The sequence below is a fragment of the Anabrus simplex genome, chromosome 10, assembly GCF_040414725.1.
Source record: "Anabrus simplex isolate iqAnaSimp1 chromosome 10, ASM4041472v1, whole genome shotgun sequence".
Taxonomy (NCBI): Eukaryota; Metazoa; Arthropoda; class Insecta; order Orthoptera; family Tettigoniidae; genus Anabrus; species Anabrus simplex.
In genome coordinates this window covers 58,980,009-58,997,467 of record NC_090274.1, presented here as the reverse complement: position 1 = coordinate 58,997,467, position 17,459 = coordinate 58,980,009, and the positions used below count along the sequence as shown (strand labels likewise).

At 39.3% G+C, this 17,459-nt stretch overlaps 1 protein-coding gene across 1 annotated transcript in view; it reads right to left on the bottom strand.

Moving 5' to 3' along the window:
• The window catches only part of LOC137502334 (mutS protein homolog 4-like), a 100,153-nt gene that overhangs the window by 69,881 nt on the left and 12,813 nt on the right, over positions 1-17,459 (bottom strand). The window contains exon 5 of the mRNA XM_068229332.1: positions 7,471-7,661. Within this exon, the coding sequence (XP_068085433.1) occupies positions 7,471-7,661 (191 nt within the window). The remainder of the gene's footprint in view (positions 1-7,470; positions 7,662-17,459) is intronic.

Genomic DNA, 17,459 nt, shown 5'->3' with positions numbered 1-17,459 from the left:
AGGACAGGTTTTTCTCCGGGTACTCCGGTTTTCCCTGTCATCTTTCATTCCAGCAACACTCTCCATTCTCATTTCATAACATCTATCAGTCATTAATATATCACTTTGGGAGTGGCGACCCCATCGTACCAATAGCCTATATATATATATATGCTTCATTCATTACATCCCTGACCCGGTCACTGACTGGAAAACAGGCTGTAGGTTTCATTCATCAGACTAAGACCAAATTTTAATTTTTTCTACAAAATACTATAAAATAGTAAATTAAAAATACTGTACATAGACACTACAAAATGCTAAAAAATGGCCACCCCTGATGATGGCTCACTACCTCAGGGAGCACATCACTATAGGTAATCTAGAAGGAAATCATAATATCATTATGTAGACCAAGGCAGTCTCATAGACGAGAAATTTAATTTGTCACAAGTTTTATTAATTTTCATCATTTTATTTTACTGTCAGTATTTTTACATCTTATTAATCTGGTTTTCTCCATTTCATCACATACATTTCTGACCTAGGCCTATGAACCATATTGAAACCTATGGATAAAGTAAGGCTAATAAAAGAAACATTGGAAATATGAATTAAGGGGTAGAGAGAGCTAGAAAAGAGATGAAGAGATGATCAGTGGATCTGTGGTAGATTGTCAGCCTCCAGATCTTAAGATCGCGGGCTCAAACCTAGGAGAGGTAGTCGGAATTTTGAAGGGCAGGAAAAAGTCGGCCATAGACACACAAGAGAGATTCAGTTCACTCTGCCGTCTAGTAGGCCTAGATCGTAATCTATAATCTTCATATCCGTATTGACGAACTACACAATTAGAAATAGGAAAGGATTTCCACCTATCAATACTTATTTATTGCACTTATTATGCTACAGTACTGGTTTCGACCTCCTACATAGGGTCATCTTCAGATGAACAATACATTCACATCTATATCATGAAGCTATGATTAAGATTACACTGTCTAGGGAATGCCATATGATAACAAACATTTGGTCACATCCAAATGGGGCATGTCGAAACGGGAACTGGCGTGTATGTCACTATGTGCGACAATGCAACTGTATGGCTATGCTTTAGGTCTTAAAATTAGTTTGTAAAACACTATCTCTTACTTAAAACTAACTTATAAGTATATAAATAAATACAATATATGTAGGAACACTTCATGAACATGAACGTTCGTGTCTTGCGTGTTGTTCTGTTCATCGGTTGACTTCTGTGTTCAAGTCTTATTTACATAGTTGTACACTTGGTTGCTTGAATGATATGATTTGCTTGTAAAATTGTCACATTGTATGTATAAAAGATTTTGTCTTCATGCATACACGTAGAAAAACACTTTCCAAGTTTAAAAAAAAGAGTGCCAGGCGTATGGATAGAATTAGGCTAAAATATGTATATACAGCTCTGTAGTGTGTTAAATCTTGTTGCTTTATGTTAAAATTGAATCATGTTGTCCTGTGATGTCCATAAAATTTGAGTGGCATTGGATTCAAAGTAGTGGTTCCTTTCCCATTTGTAGCTGTGCAGTGATGTTATATTATCTGTGGAAGATAAGATTGAGCTGTGAGTGATACTTTATGGTGGAGGAATGTCTAAGGGTTGTGTGTGTTAATTTGAATATGTACTTACTGTTATTGGTGTGGTTGAGTTGTGTTTGATATGCGAGCTTGTTGTGTTCTGCTTCATGTTCTTCTTGGGCTCATACTAGCTGCTGTGAGGGGAAGATAAGGAGGGGTAGGGAGAGTTGCTGTTGTGGGGGTAGAGGTGGAGCTAGGTGTGTTGTTTGATGTTTCTCTGTCATGTGTCGTGTTCTGTTTATTGATTATCTTAAGGTAACAGTTTTTTAGGGTGGGGATGACTGTATTGAAGATGATGTTAGTTTTTTCGGTAATTTCATTTATGTTGGAATTTGGATTGGTATACTGATCTAGAGAGATGTAAAATTCTTCTGTTATGTTGAGCAGGGGGCCCTTGGGGTTTATTTTCAGGATTTGCATGTCGTTCTCGATGTTTGTGAAACTGTGTTTATAGTCTTCGACATGTTGACCTATTCATCATCATTCTGTGTCTGGTCAGCATTTCCAAAATGTAACGACTCCGATGGCCTTGTTGTTCGCCTCGATCAGGTCCTGTGTAGTGCAGGGATGTTCTAGTAGAGGACAGACGAGCAGGTGGTTTGGATCTTGTGTTACACCACACTCACAGGATGCATCTCCATCAGCTGGAGGTATGGCCCATTTTTCCATGTTGGTCTTGCAAAGAGGTACGCCCACCCTAAGACGATTAAGTGATCTCCAAATAGGGTAGGGCAGGTCATTTCCTGGAGCTCTTCCACCTGGTGATGCGGTTAGACTCCAATGTTCCTACCAGTGGTTGAGTCCTGGTGATGAAGCTCTTTCTCGACTTCAGTCGACAGATTACAGCCTGGTGATCATGCAGTGGGTGGCGAGAGTCATTAGTTTGCTTCATCCACTCTGCATCAGCAGCAACAGTCCTTCTGATAGTGGAGGGAGCTATTCCAACAATCGGGTAGAGTTTGTCAATCGGAGTTGGCTTCAGACATCCCGACAAGATTCGTACGGTTTCGTTGATTGCAATGTCAACCTGCGTACTCTGCAGCGGACACACACAAAGCAAGAGCAGAGGTTCTCAGGACGTGAGGGCTTGCTCCCCAGGTGGTGGCTGTGAGCTTTCTCAAAATATTGTTCCGTGAACTAACTTTCAGCCTGGTGTTGTGGCAATGTTTCTTGAAGGACAGTGTTCGGTCAAGAGTAACACCTAGATACACAAGTGTTGGACAATGTTCTAGTCATTTGCCTTACCATGTAATGTCCAGTTCCTGCCGAGCTTCTCTATTCCTTAAGTGAAATGTGCACACCTGAGTCTTGTTGGGATTTGGCTTTAGATGATTGCCTTCATAGTAAGAGCCAAGAGTATCTAGTGCAGAAGTCAACTTTCCCTCCACCTCTTCAAATGTCTTTCCTTAGGCAACCACTGCAGTATCATCAGCATAGATGAAAAGCCTGGTATGTTCCGTTATGGGCTGATCATTAGTGTAAATGTTAAAGAGCACAGGGGCTAGCACACTGCCTTGAGGTAAACTGTTCTTTTGTATGTGCCATCTGCTCTTCTTACCATGGAGGGAGACTTGGAATCTTCTATTCTGCAGGAGAATGCCAATAAGAGATGTTAGTTGATAATGATTAGTGAGCTGGTAAATTTTCCTCAGTAACTTCCTGTGGTTGATGGTATCGTAGGCAGCTGTTAAGTCAACAAAGGCAACTCCTGTTACCTTATGCCTATTGAGGAAAAATGATTGTGTTTTACCGTATTTATGTGTTCATTTTATCGGGTTAGAAAGTTTGTACCGGCATGTCCGATGTAGCTTGTCTCACAGTTATTGCATTTGATACGGTATACTCCCGAGTGGCTGTATTTGTTGTTGCTGTTGATTGTCTCGATGTTGTGTATGATGTTGGTACTGTTGTGTGTAGTTTTAAATGCTATTCTTAAGTTATGTTATTTAAAAACGTTAGTTATGGGGTATATGTGTACATTATTGAAGGTGAATAGTGCGTAACCTTTGTTGGATTTGTCTGCTTTTGTTAATTTGGTTTTGGGTTGGGATTTTATTTTGTGAATGATTTTATTGACCATTTCTTTCTTGTATCCATTGTTTTTAGCTATGTCATGAATTAGTTGTAATTCTTTGTTAAAATTTTCTTTTGTTAACGGTATATTAAATGCTCTGTGTATCATGCTGTAGTAAGCTGCTCTTTTGTGTGTGTTGGGGTGAACGGAATCTATTTTGATTGTATTTGAGGTGTGCGTGGGTTTTCTAAATATTTTGTAAGAAAGGTGGTCTTCATGTCTGGTTATCGTTATGTCCAAGTAGTTCAGAGTGCGATTGTTTTCGGTTTCTGCGGTAAATTTTATATGGGGGTCTATTGTGTTGAGTTTATCTAATATATTGGTTTCATTTGTGGACCTATTGTTGATGATGACGAAAATGTCATCAACAAATCTACACCAAAAAAATATAGTGTCTATTTTACTAATACAGTGACGGTGATGGTTTCCTTCTGGTTCCTTCTAGGGACCGTATTTTTTGATATAGGCCAAAGGCAGGCATTTATATAAGTGGAGGCACATGCTTCCCCTAGTGCACCATCAGTGTATTGTCTTACATAGGAGGCTTGCAGTGGTATCTCAACGGTGCACTAGCGCCAGCATCTTGGAAAGGTGTAGCATTCCAACTGATGAGTCCACTGCTACACTGGGGCGAAATGCTGGTAATTTCATGACTGGAAAACCCTGAAGAGTTAATGAGCTTAGTCTCATATTGTTTCTTTGTTTTACTTTTCTTTTTAGATTTCTTTTACGAACACTATACATTTTTATTTACTTAATATTTACATTGTTCCATGTTGTCAGTAAGTTCCCCACATTTTAACTTTGGAAGTAACATTTTTGAAGATTTTTCTGGTGAGCCTTTAATAAATGAGCAGAGTGAAATAATGTCCATTCCAATGAATCACAACAGTTTTAGTGGACACTATAACTAATGTACACTGTAAAGTTCCTCACTCATCTAGTCAGTTATTTTATCTGGTGACAGTTTCTTCTAAGAAGACTATTTTATGTAGACAATTTTTTAAATGAATATTCAAATTTTATGAACAAATAGCATGAAATAGTTTTGTATTGTGCAATGTCCGAGGTTTTTTTTACAAACTTTCCTTAATCGTGCATCGATATGTTTTCAAGTGTAATGGCTAAAGAAGTCCTATAACAAGGACAAAACATGTAGCAAAAAATGTTCGATTTATAAATGTTAATAATAATAATAATAATAATAATAATAATAATAATAATAATAATAATAATAATAATAATAATAATAATAATAATAATAATATCTGACTCCTTGGCTGAATGGTCAGCATTGTGGCCTTCAGTTCAGAGGATCCCGGGTTCGATACTCAGCCAGGTCGGGGACTTTAATCGCCTGCGATTGTTAGTACATCCCTCCACGTAGGGTTGATGCCAGGAAGGGCATCTGGCCGTAAAACAGGGCCAAATCCACATTTGCGACACAGTTCGCACCCACGACCCTATAAATTGTGGGAAAAATGGTATGATGATGATGATGATGATGATGATGATGATGATGATTATTATTATTATGATGATGATGATATGTGCCAGCCTTGTGGTAGCCCCTTCCAGTACTTTCTGGAAGGGGCTTGTGAGTCAGACGACCAGGATCTCCCATCCAACATTTCCGTATATTGTTTTCATCAGCTGGCTTACCTGTGAGTTTCTGGGAAATGCAATGAGAATGTTCTGTCTGTAGCCATGTTGCTAATATTCCGATACACGTCACCCAAGCTACAAAAAGGGAGGCTAGCCACGAACAGTTAGTGTTGGACTCCATGGTAGAGTCCAGTGTGAGACTCAGTGTGTTGGTGTTCGGTGGCTGGGTTGAGGGTGACAGAAGTGTCGGCAATCGCTACTGTCACAGTGAGGTCTGAATGATGAGTGTTATTGTGTCGGATTGTCCAAAAAGAAGCTGGACTGAAGACAGCGTATGGAATGGAAGACTGTACTACCTGAGAGTACTGTGTGTTTGTGTGTACTTCTGTAGACTGAGACAGTCGTGGAGTCAACGACTGGAGTAGCTTTCATGAGTGTAATTGGAACAGTGTTAATAGTCGTTTTTTGAGAAGTTCTGTTCTGCCGTTTAGCACTATTTAACTGTTGTTCACTGTATGCAACTATGTAAATTACTGAAGTCAAACAACAAACATCTATCGTGCATTGTATGGCCTGTAGCCCTGTGTTCAAACCTAGCTGACTGCACACGACTGTGGTGCGGGGTGACTGGACTCGGAAAAGTGAAGGTAAAAGCGAGCCTCTGAATAGGATTAAAACCGTCCCAAGGTAATACCAATGAGCCAGACCACCTGCTGTGTGAATGGAGCAGAGACTTGTAAACAGCAAGCAATTAGTCAGGGTGGTCATTCATGGCTGAAGAGAATTGGGTGTGTATAACTGTGTGTGAGTGCATTTAATGGGTCATCCTGAAATAAATTAGAATAATAAAAGAGATGCTGTTTTATTCATAACAGTAATAATAATACTAATAAAAACTTAAAGATTTTCTAAGAATGTGATTGGTATTGAATAAGGTGGAACCAGAATCATTTCCTTTCGAGGTCATTTGTCAATACGGAACAGCAAATATGAGATTTATAAAACTCCCAGACCCTTATAGTAATTGAGGCTTTCACAGCCAGCGCTACAAATCATATCCTAGTTTTCTGGGCTTGTAGGCATGGAATTAGTTAGGTCTACCAAAGACAAGTGCCACCCTCTCTCTCCAGCAGCTGTCTACAAGATCCCGTGCAGCAGGTAGATCATCAGTCACTGAACACTCGCTGCTAGCAGATCATGACATACAGTACAGCGACACCAAAGTACTGTCAATTACTGTGTCTTATGCTGCACAGCTCTCATAGTGCACTGGCACTGCCGGTGGCTCCAAGTATCCTACACAGTGGCCTCCACAGTATGCACTAGCCATGTGTCTTGGTAGGAGTGCTATTTTTCAACTGATGAGCCCAACTGAGCACATTGGGGTGAAACGCTGGCAACCAGGAATGAGTTAGCTGGAAAATTTATAATGTCCAATAACGGACCAACTATATTGGTATTACAGAGGGAAGTCATTGAAATCCTGAAGCACATCAACAGCTTCAACCATAAGGAGGAATATGAACGGGTAAATAAAGCCAGGCTTCCAGTCCTGAAAGCCTTACATCCTGAAGGACACGATGGCCGAGGCAGAACAGAAAAAGCAACGGTATCAGTTACCTGTCTCCGCCAAGGCAGGTCGATGTACATCGGGCTCCTTAATGCTTCAACCATTGGCCAAAGAACAGCCAATCAGTGACCGCGCCCCCCACCCCCTACCCCCAGCATGGTGGACCAATAGGCGAGCAGCGTACCGTAGCCTGCATTATATAATGAGGTGGAATTACAACACCACTACATTGAGAGCTTCGCTGCTATCAAAGTCAGTCGGAATTATTGACAATTACATGTAATGAGCTTCATGGTGGTCCGTATTGAAAAATGTACATTATTTTAAAATAATATCGAACGCAGTCTTCGGTGAAATGTCGGAACCATCACATGCTCTTGGACCACAGCCTACAAGCCCGGAAAACTCTGATATGACTCCCAGACCCTGACAAGTTCTACAAACAAAATGACAGACATCCCGTGACACTATAATAATCTGGAAGAAATAAGCTATCTGATGGTGCAAGAATTATTACTGAATCTTTAGTCTTTGTTATCCTGCATTGTAGACACATCTCATATAATTTCAAAGATAAATGTAAAGAATATAATTTATGGTCAGTTAGTTTGAGATGATGACTTACTTGTGCATGACCAGCATCTCAACTGATGCATATTCTGGAGCACAGAAATGTTTGATCTGCTGCAGCCCGTGGACATCACTGAAGTGTCTCCGCTGGACTGTTGTTAGCGTCACACCAGGGAATGTATCTTTAATTGTGGTAAACAGTTTGTTCTGATGCTGTCCTTCACAGAATGTATGTGGTACAATGATCTGAAACAAAAACAAATGTGAAGATAGAAAAGGACATACTGTCGTCTTTAAATATATGGACTCCTTCCTCATCAAGACTCATCACTTGTAATATCTTGGATTTTGTTTTGTTTAGAAATGCATTTCTGTAGTAGATATATTGGGTGAGTCGAAATGTTGTTTCTGTTTTAAGGCATCTAATTTTATTGTTCTGTTCTTGTTCTGATTCCATTTTCCTGAATTTTCCACCAGAGTATTTAAATTATTATTGTTAAAATATGGTTTGAAAGCGGCAGCATTTACTGGATCAATGAAGAGTCGTCTTCAGGGAACAGAAATGAAGTTCCTCCATTCTTGTCTATAAAAAACAAAAATGGATGGACAAGACAAACTGGAAGAGGTTTTTACACAACTGCACCCAGCTTGCTGGAGCGAAGAAATCTGATGAAGATTATTATTATTCAAAAGTTAGTAATAGGAATAACAACTGTGATTACAGTTGAACAAGAAACAGTAAAGTAGCATAAGGAAAGCTAGAGAAATATTTTTCTGGAACGACATCATCAGGTAAGTCAGAAAAGATGGGAAACAAGTCAAGTTAACATTAAAAAAAGCAAGGAAGTTGGGATATGTCTAGATGTGTGAGGAAAAGCTAAAATCAAAGATAATAAAGAAACTAGGTTAAAAGGATGATAAAGCCAGAAAAGGAGAAATCAAAACAATTCTGGTTGACACAGTAACAAATGACTATAACAAAAGAAACTGCTAACAGAATCAAAAGAAATAAGACATATATATATATATAAAGAGAGCGAGAGAGAGAGAGAGAGAGAGAAAAATCAAGATGATTGGATACCTCCTCTCCTTTCCAATTCTTAAAATAAATAAGAGGTAAAAGAATAAAAATACAGAATGTGGAAATAAACATGAGGTAATGATAAAGATAACATATCAGGAGAGTTCCAATCCTATATTGATAAATTCCTCAACAAAGATCAAATTGATAACTACAAAGAAACAATATCAATCAACCTGATGAATGGCACTATGGACATGGAGAAGTACAGAGAGTTATCAGGAAGGCAAAGAGCAACGAGTTGCTCCTTCATTGAAGAAAGAGGATAGGAAAATATGATGTTAAAATTGCAGAAGGATAACACTTCTTTCACTTGGTCTTAACTAGTTATTGTCCTTTTTTCACTTCCATACAATGCCACACTACAGACAAAACTCTTCAAAAACATAACTAGTTCAGAAAGAAAAATAATGGAAGCTTTTAAAATATGGTGTTACAGAAGAATGCTGAAGATAAGATGGGTAAATTGAATCATGAATAAAGAGATACCGAATTGAATTGGTGAGAGGAGAACGATTTGGCAACAGGACTTGTTCAGTTAGTTTCTGAGGGAAGTAAAGGTGGTGAGAACGGTAGGGATAGACCAAGGGATGAATATGCCTAACGGATTTGAGTAGAGTAGATGTGGTAGTAGTAGTAGTGTAGAAATGAAAAGATTACCATAGAACAGTGTACCATGAAGAGCTGGATCAAACCAGTCTATGGACTGATGACTAGGGCCCGGATTTTAAAAAAATGCATATGCGCATATGCAATTGCATATTTTGACATATTTTGAGGGTTAGTGCATATTCTAGACGTAACAGCATATTCTGGTATATAATGTCTGAATTTAAGGATAATTACAAGAACTACTAAAATAAATCTGTTTTGTACATCCCTAGCTAGTTGCCTATTTTATGTGCATCCCTCGCTAGTTGGTATTTTCGACTGTCTGTGTAACGGCACTTTACTTTCACAACTGACAATGGCAACAGATAGCTTAGGTGTGGGTAGGCAGGTTGGACTTCCCTGAATTCCTTTCTCTAACACAGCAGATAATAATCTCAGGGGGCTGGGCACTTGGTCAGGACAGAAGTATCTTCAGTTTACTAGGTACGTTCCATTTTAATGCCCTGCATCTCATTTCTAAAAGTGTTAGTTTTTAAAAAATGCCTAAGGAAAAGAGCAGCAGAAGAGATTTACTAAATCAGTGGGTGTCGGGTAATAGGGATTATTCAACAGATGGTGTCATCGTGTACTATCAAGTTTGCTCAAAGGAAGTGAAATGTGAAAAGAAATTTCAGCTTGAACAGCATTCAAAAACAACTGTACATATTAAAGCAAAGGAGGAGAAGAACAGCACACCACAACAACTACTTCTTACACAGGTAAAGCCCAAGTCCTGTAGTCTTAATACATTTTCAAATGATCTTTGTAGGGCTTTCGTATGCAGCAACATTCCATGGAATAAATTAAACAATCCAGTTCTGCGATCATTTCTTGAGAAATATTGCGTAAATCAAAAAATATCAGATGAATCAACTCTTAGGAAAAATTACCTACCTCCGCTATATGAATCTACCCTGGAATTGATGCGTTCTGATATCGGAAGGAACTGTGTCTGGATATCGGTGGATGAGACAACGGATTCGTGTGGCCGTTACATAGCAAATTTCGTGGTTGGTAAATTACATCCAGACGAACCCGGTACGCCACATCTTCTTGCTTGTAAAGTACTAGAGAAAACCAACCATAGCACAATAGCAAGATTTGTAAATGATTCTCTGCGACTATTGTGGCCATCTGAAATTGAGACTAATTGTTGTAAAGTGCTTGTACTTCTCACAGATGCAGCTTCGTATATGTTGAAAGCAGCAAAGGCCCTCCAAGTATTCTATCCAAAACTCATACACGTAACCTGTTTAGCACATGGATTACACCGCATTGCAGAAGAAATACGCGCAGTTTCCAGCTTTTAAAGTTAAAAACTTCATGATTGTTCCATATTGAATAGAGAAATAAGAAGATGTACAATATTATAGGGAAGGATCCACCTTTCAATACTCTAGTTGTTTTAAGATCTTCGCTAATTGGCTGATGATGACACTTGAAATGTGTTGAAACCGGTCCCAATAAACAGGTTGTAACTACATTTTAGTTCAACTTACTACGGAGTATTGAAAGGTGGATCCTTCCCTATAATATTGTACATCTTCAGGTTCCAGCTGTTAACAATTTAATTGGATGTGGGAAGAAACTGTTTCTGAAAGCACCAGCTCGTGTCCAGCTCTACAAAGATTGTCTACCTGAAGTTCCTTTGCCACCTGAACCTGTCCTGACTAGGTGGGAGACATGGTTATCTGCAGTATCATTTTATCAGGAACATTTTAATGGAGTGAAAGAAGTGGTTACAAAACTTGAAGATGAATATATTGCGTGTGTCCGTGATGCAAAAGGTGTGTTTGAAACCGCTACTGTTTATCAAGATGTGAATTTCATTCATGCACATTTTTCTAAACTTCCAAAAGCCATTGAGAGCTTAGAATCTTCTGGTACTCCCCTCCATGAATCACTTGATCTCGTTGAAAAAGCTGCATCTTCGTTGAATTACGCTCCAGGCGAAATTGGAGAGAAGATTAAATGCAAGTTAGAAAATGTGTTGAATTCGAACCCAGGACTGAAGAAGATTAAGTTAATTAGTCAATACTTGAGTGGAACTAGGGTATCCTTGCCAGATGTATGCTCCGAAACGTTGGTGCCCATGTATAAGTACTGTCCAATTACGTCAGTTGATGTAGAACGATCATTTTCAGCCTATAGACTCATTTTGACGGACAACAGACATAGTTTGTCTCCAGAAAACATTGAAAGACTACTAGTTACCTATTGTGATGCTTCTTTTTGCAATAAATGATACCTGTAAATAGGTAAGTGAATAAAATTGCATGTTTTTAAGAGCATATTTCCTTATTTTCCGTGCATATATTGTAACTTTTTAGTGCATATTTGCATGCATATTTTCAGGTTTTTTAGTGCATAAAAATCCGGGCCCTACTGATGACCCAAACAATAACACAGCTCTATATCAATGCTGAAAGTTCTTCCTTGCACTAGTCTGCATTTTATGTCCTTCTTTCATGTGCAATCCTTAGTCATTCTACTACCCACGTAACAATATCTACTTCCTTTAAGATTTATGTAGTAATCTAGTACTTCCTGTATCACCTGACTTCATTCAAATGTATTCAGTTTACTTTAGTTTGGGATTAATTTTCATCTTGTACTTCTTATCCAAGACTATATCCACACCATTCTTTTTTTTTTTTTTTTCTTTAAGTACCGGGCGCAAGGGTTGCGCAGCTGTGAGCTTGCATCCGGGAGATAGTGGGTTCAAACCCCACTGTCGGCAGCCCTGAAAATTGTTTTCTGTGGTTTCCCATTTTCACACCAGGCAAATGCTGTACCTTAATTAAGGCTACGGCCGTTTCATTAACATTCCTAGGTCTTTCCTATCTCATCATCGCCATAAAACCTCTCTGTGTTGGTGCGATGTAAAATAATAGCAAAAAATTAAGTTTCATCAACTGTCCAATGCCATACGGTTGTGGGATACTTTCTACGATTTATAGGTTTGTTTTGTTGTAAGTCAGCACAGGCCTATCAAACCTAACACTTTCAGGGTCAGAAGAGAACAAGAATTAACCAAAGGAAATCAGATATGAAAGATAAAAGTGAGAAGACTAATATAAATAAGACTAATATAAATGAGTGGAAGGAACATCACACTTAACTTGTAGGATTTCAACAAGACATACCAGATACTTTGGATTCAGGAGGTCACATGGACTCTATCGCGATTGACCTGTCCAAGGCATCTGATGATAGGGTGGATCATGGGAGACTACTCGCAAAAATGAGTGCAACTGGACTAGACAAAAGAGTGACTGAATGAGTGGCTGTATTTCTAGAAAATACAACTCAGAGAATTAGAGTAGACGAAGCTTTATCTGATACCATAATCATTTAGAGTGGAATTCCTCAAGGCAGTATTATTGGACCTTTATGTTTTCTTATATATATATAAATGATATGAGTAAAGAAATGGAATCAGAGATAAGGCTGTTCGCAGATGATGTTATTCTGTACAGAGTACTAAATAAGTTCCAAGATTGTGAGCAACTGCAAAATGACCTTAATAATGTTGGGAGATGGACAGTAGGAAATGGACTGATAATAAATGGGGTTGAAAGTCAGGTTGTGAATTTCACAAATAGGAAAACTACTTCTTCTTCTTCTTCTTCTTCTTCTTCTTCTTCTTCTTCTTCTTCTTCTTCTTCTCCTCCTCCTCTTTTAGTACTTTATCACTATTGACTCCTCTATTTGCAATACAGTCCACAACAGGACTCCTCCATCTCATTCTAGGCCATCCCCTAGGCCTCTTTGCAATCTCTGTATCCATGAATGTTCTCTTTGGTATCTCTCTCCTGGCATTCTTATCATGTGTTCAAACCTTTTTAGCTTTACTACACCAATCTCTTCTTGAAGTTTACACACTCCCACACTTCTCCTTATTTCCTCATTTCGTATTTTATCTCGCCTTGTATGCTCCTCAAGAACCTTATTTCAGCTGCTTGTATCCTACTTTGGTTCCACTTAGTCAATGTCCAGGCTGCTGAAGCATAGGTCAGTATAGGTTTATAATAGGACGAGTATAAAACCTTCTTGCGCTTCATTGGCACATCTTTGTTCCATACAATGTCTCTCACACACTGTTAGAAACTTGCAGACTGCTGTATTCTTAAATCAATTTCTCCATCCAAATTTCAATCTTGTAACATCATGCTACCCAAATATTTGAAAATTTTCACTACTTCAGAAGGTTCATTTCCTATTTTTATCACCCCCCTGGATTTTCTGTTACCTCTCGTCATGATCAAAGTCTTGCTTTTCGCAGTACTAATCTTCATTTCAAAATTTCTTATCTCCTCATTTCTTTAATCAACTTGTGTCTGTACTTCCTCTTCATTATCCTCCCAAACTACAATGTCATCAGCAGAGCATAGAACTTTACTTGCTCGTCCATCATCTTCTCCTTGACATTATGCAGAATTCTATCCATGATGCTAATGAAGAGTAAGGGAGACAATACACTTCCCTGTCTTAAGCCTGTCTCAACTCTGAACCATTAAGTTTGATCCACTTTGGTTCTAACACAGCTTTTGCAATTTTGATACAGTGCTATTACCATCTACGTTGTTTCATTCCCAATCTGTGACTCTGTCCTCTGTCAATGTTTTCCATACCAAATTCCTTGGTATACTGCCATATGCCTTTTCAGTATCTAGAAACATTACTACCATGTCCTTTCCATCATCTGATGCAATGTAAATATTGGGTCAAATGTAGACCTGCCCCTTCTGAATCCATACTGGTGTTCTGCCAATTTTCCCTCTACTCTGTCTCTTATTCGTTTATCCAAGATTCTTTCAAGGATCTTAGCTGTATAAGGTATCAGTGTCACTTCTCTGTAATTTTCACATTGCTTCCTGTCTCCTTTCTTGAAAATTGGTATATTGACGCTTTCGTCCACTCTTTACTCTCCATATCACTTTGAAGATGAGCCTCCGTGGCTCAGGCGGCAGCGCGCTGGCCTCTCACCACTGAATACCGTGGTTATAATTTTGTTATTATATGTAGTTTAATGTTATAATTGTTCCTGCAACATTGTCTGTTATACAGATGTTTTAGTTATCACGTAATCTGTTTAATTTTTATTTGGCTGAAGATGGCCACTAAGTGGCCGAAACTAGTCCCAAGTCTTACGTAATATCATTTACTTGATATATTGTATTGAAAGTAATTTGTTCTTATAGGATACCATGGTTCAAATCCCGGTCATTCCATGTGAGATTCGTGTTGGACAAAGCGGAGACAGGACAGATTTTTCTCCGGGTACTCCGGTTTCCCTGTCATCTTTCATTCTAGCAATGCTCTCCATTCATATTTCATCTGTCAGTCATTTATCATCGCCCCAGAGGAGTGCGACAGGCTTCGGCAGCCAGCACATTTCCTATCCTCACTGCTAGATGGGGGCTTCATTCATTCCATTCCTGAGCCGGTCGAATGACTGGAAACAGGATGTGGATTTTCATTTCATCACTCTGAAGAGTCTATACAACCACTATAGGCCAAATGGTCCTGCTGCTTTTATCATTTCTATGGTGACCTCGTCAATTCCAGCTGCCTTGCCTCGTTTCATCCTTTTAGTGGCCCACTCAATCTCTGCCATGGACACCTCGTTTTCCTTTCCATCTGCACTAAATCTGGTTCTTCAATTTCTCCTTGTTTCAAGGTATTTTACACATTGTAAAGCTGTTTAAAGTATTTTCCCCACCTCTGCAATATATTCTGCTTCTCTGTCGTCACTTCCTCCTGTTCATTTTTAATGAACTTAGCACCTTCACTTGGGTTTTTCTTCGTTTTTATCCACTGGAATAAGATCTTTTTGCTTCCAGTTGTATCTTCTTGCAGAGATTCAGTGAATTTTTGCCAGCATTTCTTTTTCTCTTCTTGAACCACCTTGGAGCACTCCATCTTGCAGTGCCCGTATTCTGTTTTGCATTCTGTTGTTCTTTTTCTCAGCCTTTTTTTCCAAGCTTGTTTCTTCATTTAACTATATATTTTACCCTGTCATTCCACCAGGGCATTTCTTGATCTTTCTTCCTTCCTGATACTCTTCCACAGGTCTTTTCTGCAGACTCCACCATGACTGTTATAAAGTACACCCATTCTTCTTCGACCCTTCCGAAGTCGCCCTTAGGTATACTTGTTTTAATGTGTGTCTGGAACTATTCACTTTCTTCTCCTGCAATTTTCATACCCTTAGCTTTCTCTGTCTAAGCCTAATCTCAGTCATCTTTTGAATCTTTCCCATCTTTAACTTAGCTATCACAACTTTGTGATCTCCTTCAAAAGATTCACTTGGGAGGGCTGTTACATCTACCAACATTTTCTTGTTACATTTCTTGACCAAAATGTAATCTATCAGATTTTTTATTTTGTTATCCCAGCTATATCTTATCTTTTGACTGTTTTTCTTTTGAAACCATGTGTTACCAATGATCAGCTCATTTCTTCTACAAAAGTCTACCAAAATATCTACAGCCTTGTTTCTCTTCCCATATCCAAATAGTCCTATAATCTATTCATCTCCTTTTTTTTCCTGACCTACTTGGACATTCATGTTTGTGGGTTACTGTAGTCACGTCCTAGTTCGTGAACCATGGGCAACGGCTGAGTGGCCTAGTAAGTGGTCCTGAGAGTCGGGATACCAGTTGCTATGGAATGGGAGTGGGCATCTTGGACATATTCTGAGTCGTGGCCCTCCTTGTGCTCAGGCGGCTAGGACTACACAATTCACCGGTGGTCCATAACCCGTTAGAGGAGAGATCCTCACTTGGACTATGTGCAAGTAGGGCAGCATCCTGCTTCATGAATTTACCGAGCTCAGAACACTTTAAGCAAGCCTCGGACCTATGGGAGTAATGGAGTCCCACTCCCATTTGACAGGCGAGGGACTCCTTGGAAACAACTTGGCGAACGAAATGGAATTCGATGGGGAGCTATCAATATTAATGGGGCTTATGGAAGAAAGAAGGTAGAACTTGCTGAGTCAGCAAAGAGGATGCATCTGGATGTGCTAGGAGTAAGTGATATTCGGGTAAGGGGAGATAATGAGGAAGAGATAGGAGATTATAAAGTGTACTTGACGGGTGTTAGAAAGGGAAGGGCAGAGTCTGGGGTAGGGCTCTTTATCAGGAATACCATTGCACGCAACATAGTTTCTGTTAGGCACGTAAGTGAGCGAATGATGTGGGTAGATTTGTCTGTGGGAGGAATTAGGACAAGAATTGTGTCCGTGTATTCACCATGTGAGGGTGCAGATGAGGATGAAGTTGACAAGTTTTATGAAGCATTGAGTGACATCGTGGTCAGGGTCAACAGCAAGGATAGAATAGTGCTAATGGGCGATTTCAATGCGAGAGTTGGGAATAGAACTCAAGGATACGAAAGGGTGATTGGTAAATGTGGGGAAGATATGGAAGCTAATGGGAATGGGAAGCGTTTGCTGGACTTCTGTGCTAGTATGGGTTTAGCTGTTACGAATACATTCTTCAAGCATAAGGCTATTCACCGCTACACATGGGAGGCTAGGGGTACCAGATTCCATAATAGACTATATTTTAACAGACTTTGAATTCAGGAAATCTTTTAGGAATGTATGAGTTTTTCGGGGATTTTTCGATGATACAGACCATTATCTGATCTGTAGTGAACTAAGTATCTCTAGGGCTAGGGTAGAGAAAGTGAAATCTGTCTGCAAACGAATAAGGGTAGAAAATCTCCAGGACGAGGAAATTAGACAGAAGTACATGGATATGATTAGTGAGAAGTTTCGAACAGTAGACAGTAAGCAGGTTCAGGATATAGAAAGTGAATGGGTGGCATACAGGGATGCTGTAGTAGAAACAGCAATGGAATGCCTAGGAACAACTGTGTGTAAAGATGGGAAAAGGCGAACATCTTGGTGGAATGATGAAGTGAGAGCAGCCTGTAAACGTAAAAAGAAGGCTTATCAGAAATGGCTCCAAACAAGGGCCGAGGCAGACAGGGATTGGTACGTAGATGAAAGAAACAGAGCGAAACAAATAGTTGTTGAATCCAAAAAGAAGTCATGGGAAGATTTTGGTAATAACCTGGAAAGGCTAGGTCAAGCAGCAGGGAAACCTTTCTGGACAGTAATAAAGAATCTTAGGAAGGGAGGGAAAAAGGAAATGAACAGTGTTTTGAGTAATTCAGGTGAACTCATAACAGATCCCAGGGAATCACTGGAGAGGTGGAGGGAATATTTTGAACATCTTCTCAATGTAAAAGGAAATCATCATGGTGGTGTTGCAAACAGTCAAGCTCTTGGGGAGGAG